We start from the raw sequence: 4,430 nt of genomic DNA, 5'->3' as shown, positions 1-4,430 counted from the left end.
CCGTTTCCTCCCCTTGCGTCCACAGACAGCTCCTGTCCTCCATGCTCCAGCTCCTCCTCTCCTTCAGCTGCCACAAGAGCCCCGTCCTGTTGTACAGGCTGGACGTGAACCTGCTGGGACGGGCCAGTGACACCAAGGTTAGACTCAAATTGTCACTGTAGATCGCTACCTTAGAATTTCAAAGTACTATCGGACATTTTTGGCGGTTTTTGAGTTACTAAGACCATGAGGTAAAAAACCAAATGTTTTATCTGCTTTATAAAAATCGCAAGATTATTTGGAGTCATTATCAAGATATCCAAAGGATTTCATTCATAAAAGCTTGATGGACATATTGTGAAACTCACAATTTTTTACATCAAATTTCTCAAAATACGTACTGAGCAGACAAAACTTTGAAATTCTAGGGAAGCAAAATGCTATATCAATACAATAATTGATTTTAAGAGGCAGGCCTTCAGGGCAAACCCGGGCTGAGAGGGATACAAAGTGTCAAAAACAGACTGAGATACTTAACCCTTTTGTTTCCTAACAATGTATATTACGGTACGTCATCAAAATGCACAATTTTTTGCCTTTTGCCGTACTATGGACGTTAGAGAAGTTAGCAAAATTTACTGTTCCTTGTTGGCTGTAAGAATGTTTCACTAGACATCTGGTTCTAAATCTACTCTACAAAGATTTAACCACAAGCACAGGATGGTTTCATATTCGGGAATAAGAAAATGTGCGTATTGGTACGAAATTTGTTAGTATAAATTTACTGCTAGGCTTACGAACAATTGACAAATACAGGTGTAGTTTTGCAGATGAAAGCAGGCTATCCTAGAATGTAAATACCGAAGTAACTGAAAAATGGCAACAAATTTCTCTTTTTGACTTAAATTTGCAAGTTGTTGAAGTTATGGGGAAGATTGGATATGGGGATGATAAAGATGAGGAAGGTGACATTGTCATAGACTCGGGGTCTGAAAATGTCCTGAGTGGGTCAGATTAACCAGACTGTGTCATGGCCCAATGGAAGCATGCGCTCGTCAATTTTTGGGCATATATAGAGTTATTGGTAGCATTTTAGAGCTTGTTCATTTGTCTTGTGTTCAGTGAAAAAAATACTCATCTATCGTGAAAAGATGTCGAAATATTTGCAATTTTAGGAGGTGGGGGTTGCCTAGTTTCAGAGGTAAAAGTAAAATTAGCGAGAAAATGGCCACCAAAGTTTGTCGACTTCTAAAGCTTGAGAGTCTATAGCAACTGCAAATTTACGTTTGTGTGCCTTAAATAGTAAAATCCACATAGAAATGTGTTTTTAAATGGACCTTAATTTTAAAGTGATGGTCAAGACAAAAAAACGAAAATTCTATAAAAATTGCCAAACGGACAGAAAAATGCCATTTTTTTCGATTTCATTATTTTGACGAGCGCCTAAGTTCGCCTCGGTGCCTCACAGACTGTGAGTCCAGTGACACGGAGACTGATGAGACTACTCACTATCTCACCGGGGCTGTGCTACTGACTGAAGTTGTCTTTAGGCGATTCCCAAAGGGGGGATATTAACATGTTCTTATGCACAGTGGAATTGTAAATGGGCTGTTTTATCAATGTCACGCTCATACTGTGCCAAAGCAACATATACATGGGGAACTGCTGCTTTTTCTTTCCTCATCCTTACTATCATCATTTTCCTCTACTTCTTTGTATGTTTGTCATTCTCTTGTGAACTGCTATTTCCGGGGTGCCTTGATCGTGGAAGCAGACTTTGTGCAGTTGAGGCTAGAGAGGTGAGCAGAGTAAGCCTGATTCCCTATTTGGACTTCTCTGTTGACATCCACCCCTTGGCACTCATATGACCTTATGCGGTTGCGAGCGCCGTAAAACCGTACTAAAGTTAAAACTAAAGAATGACAAAGTTCTATCTGCTCAGTAGACCTACGCAGTTTTGGGAAATTTTACGTTAAAAAGTTTGAGTTTCACAAGCCAAACTTTTTCAAATGCAACTCTGAATATTTTGATAAGGACTCCGAATTATTTTACGATTTTGATAGAGCAGATAGAACATTTGGTTTCTGAACTCAGGGTTTTTGTAACTCTAAACGGCCAAAAATTTGTCAGATAGAACTTTGCGATTCTGGGGTAGCGTACTGTCTAAGCTAACGAGCTGAAAATCAGCATTGACAGTTAGGAACGCTCACCCCCGAGCAACGATGTGTTGGCAAGAACAAAAGCCATTCCTATTGAAATCAATGATACTGGTATCTTCTCCATGTGACAGTGAAGAGCCTAATTGTTCCACCACTGACACCGTGGTTTGAGGCAGGGGAACACACTTAGAAATTTGTACTGGTACAAGTATTTATGGCCCTATGAATACAATTTTAGGATCGTTTAAGGGGCAGGCTGCCTTTTCAGCCGTGTCAGTAAAGAACATTTTGGGTCATGTAGGATACGTCCAAGCAGAATGACTGCTATCTACAGCTGTCCTTAAAAATAGAGAAACAGATACTACATATACTTGTATTTATAGATAGTTGGTAAGACAGATAGCTATGTTGTTAGGTATACGTAATTAAGAAGGTGAGTAGGTAGATAAGCTAGCCAGCAAACAAACTGTACTGGTGTCCTGCATTCCTCAATCTGTGTGTGACATTTTCCCCTACAGAGCAGTCTGACGGAGCAGCCCAGACTTCCCTCCCTTACTCCGCTCATCTTGCCGAGGAACCAGGTGATGGTCAAGTCTCTGTTGTTGTTGTTGTTGTTGTTGTTGTTGTTGTTGTTGTTGTTGTTGTTGTTGTTGTTGTTACTGTTCTTGTGCTTTAGAGAGGCATCACTGGGGGTTTCTTTTTGTTACATTTTTGTTGTTGTTGATGTGGTTGTCATCATTTAATTATTGTTGTTGTTGGTGGTGTAGTTTTGGTTGTTATTTTAGCTTGTTGCCTCTCTACAGTGCCTTGTTTTTGAGCTGAGGATTAAAGTGTTGTGCTCAAACAAAGACACATCATGACATGAGGGTGTTGTAATTAGTTTTAATTACTTTTACTTTGAGTATTTATTTGTCAAAAGTTGAACTTGTCATGAACTTTTCATTAGTATCTTTAACCATGACCAATAAATTTACTTTTTGTTTACTTTTACTTCAAGGGGAGATGCAGTTTTTAAAAAATGGAAGGCCAGCTCTGCAGCTCTTTCTAATCTATTGGGATATTATAAATTCTCAGGGTTTCTGTGACTCCCTCAATCTATCTTTTGCATAGTCTACCTCTTCCTTTATAGCCAGAGTGCTTGGTTTTATAGGCTCTTGAGGCTGGCTGACTAGGTGACATTCATAACAGATGGCCAAACCATTTCATTCTCAGTTTTTCTTTGAAATGCAGGCAGAACATGATTTTAAAAACATAACATGCAGGCTACATTCCATTGCTCACTGTCCTTGATTATCGTAACCCAATTCTTACCAACTGGAGCTCAGATGTCCACCACAAGAAGCTAAGGGCTGTCAGAATAGGGCTTATTTGTGTCATATTTGTATGAAGTCAGTGATGTTGCTTCGCTTTGTTTTGATGGAGAAAAGTGCTTTATTTCATGTCGCTTTGGGTTGCAAAAGCAAGGATTGGCTTAACATTTACAAATGTGTGACGGAAACCTAAGGCTAATGATTCTACCTGTGGGAAGTCCCAATTTGGTGCCGGATATTAGCAAGTTATGTTGAAAATATGCCAACGGGATATCGATTATTATGCTTCAAGAACACCACCCCCCCTTCCTCCAGGAAACAGGGCATTGTTTGGAAATTGATGATGATGATGATGATAATAATGATGACGTTGATGACCAAATTATTGGGGACAATGTGCAAGATTCTTGTAGGGATCACAGGAAGACGGACAAGGGGCTTTGTTGTTTGGATATGAGGCACACTTGAGCGGTGTTGATGAAATATTCTTTATTTTAACATTAAGAAATTTTTTAGTGTACAAGAGCAGTGATGGGATTGGGAATGTAACCATTATACATTTGTTTTAATTAGAGCATGAAAAGAGTGGAGAAATGTTAAAACGATAAAATATTATTCTCTGTGTGTTCTTCTTCGCAAAAAGAATATTTGGATGTAAAATTATGATGCTGAAATTGAGATTATCACATAATTCTTTTTCTTCTTCAGCTTCGAATGAGCACCCCTTGGTTCTCTGTGACTGAACACCGAGACGAAATGTCAGAGAAAATGAAACTGGCCAAGAGGTGAGCTTGTTGTCAGCTATTCCCCACTTCTCTGATGATGACAGTTAAGACTCCGGCTGACTTAAGTACACCCATGCGGATCGCTTTGGTTTGGATCCCCACTTTGGAGCTGGTACAGTAGTCTCCGCCTAAATGCACGCCACACAAAAGCACGCTCCGCTCAAACGCACGCTTTTGTCATCTGACGGGTTTTTTAC

The 4,430-nt window shown here is 39.6% G+C and overlaps 1 protein-coding gene across 1 annotated transcript in view; it reads left to right on the top strand.

Moving 5' to 3' along the window:
- LOC101849638 (tetratricopeptide repeat protein 28) overlaps positions 1-4,430 on the top strand; it is a gene marked incomplete in the record, with an annotated part of 49,999 nt that overhangs the window by 39,255 nt on the left and 6,314 nt on the right. Inside the window, 3 exon segments of the mRNA XM_013086798.2 lie at positions 26-137; positions 2,657-2,719; positions 4,157-4,233. Coding sequence (XP_012942252.1) covers positions 26-137; positions 2,657-2,719; positions 4,157-4,233 — 252 coding nt within the window.

The sequence above is a fragment of the Aplysia californica genome, unplaced genomic scaffold (genome assembly GCF_000002075.1).
Source record: "Aplysia californica isolate F4 #8 unplaced genomic scaffold, AplCal3.0 scaffold00506, whole genome shotgun sequence".
Taxonomy (NCBI): Eukaryota; Metazoa; Mollusca; class Gastropoda; order Aplysiida; family Aplysiidae; genus Aplysia; species Aplysia californica.
The sequence above is the reverse complement of the archived record's forward strand: the minus strand, read 5'-3'. Positions and strand labels throughout refer to the sequence as shown.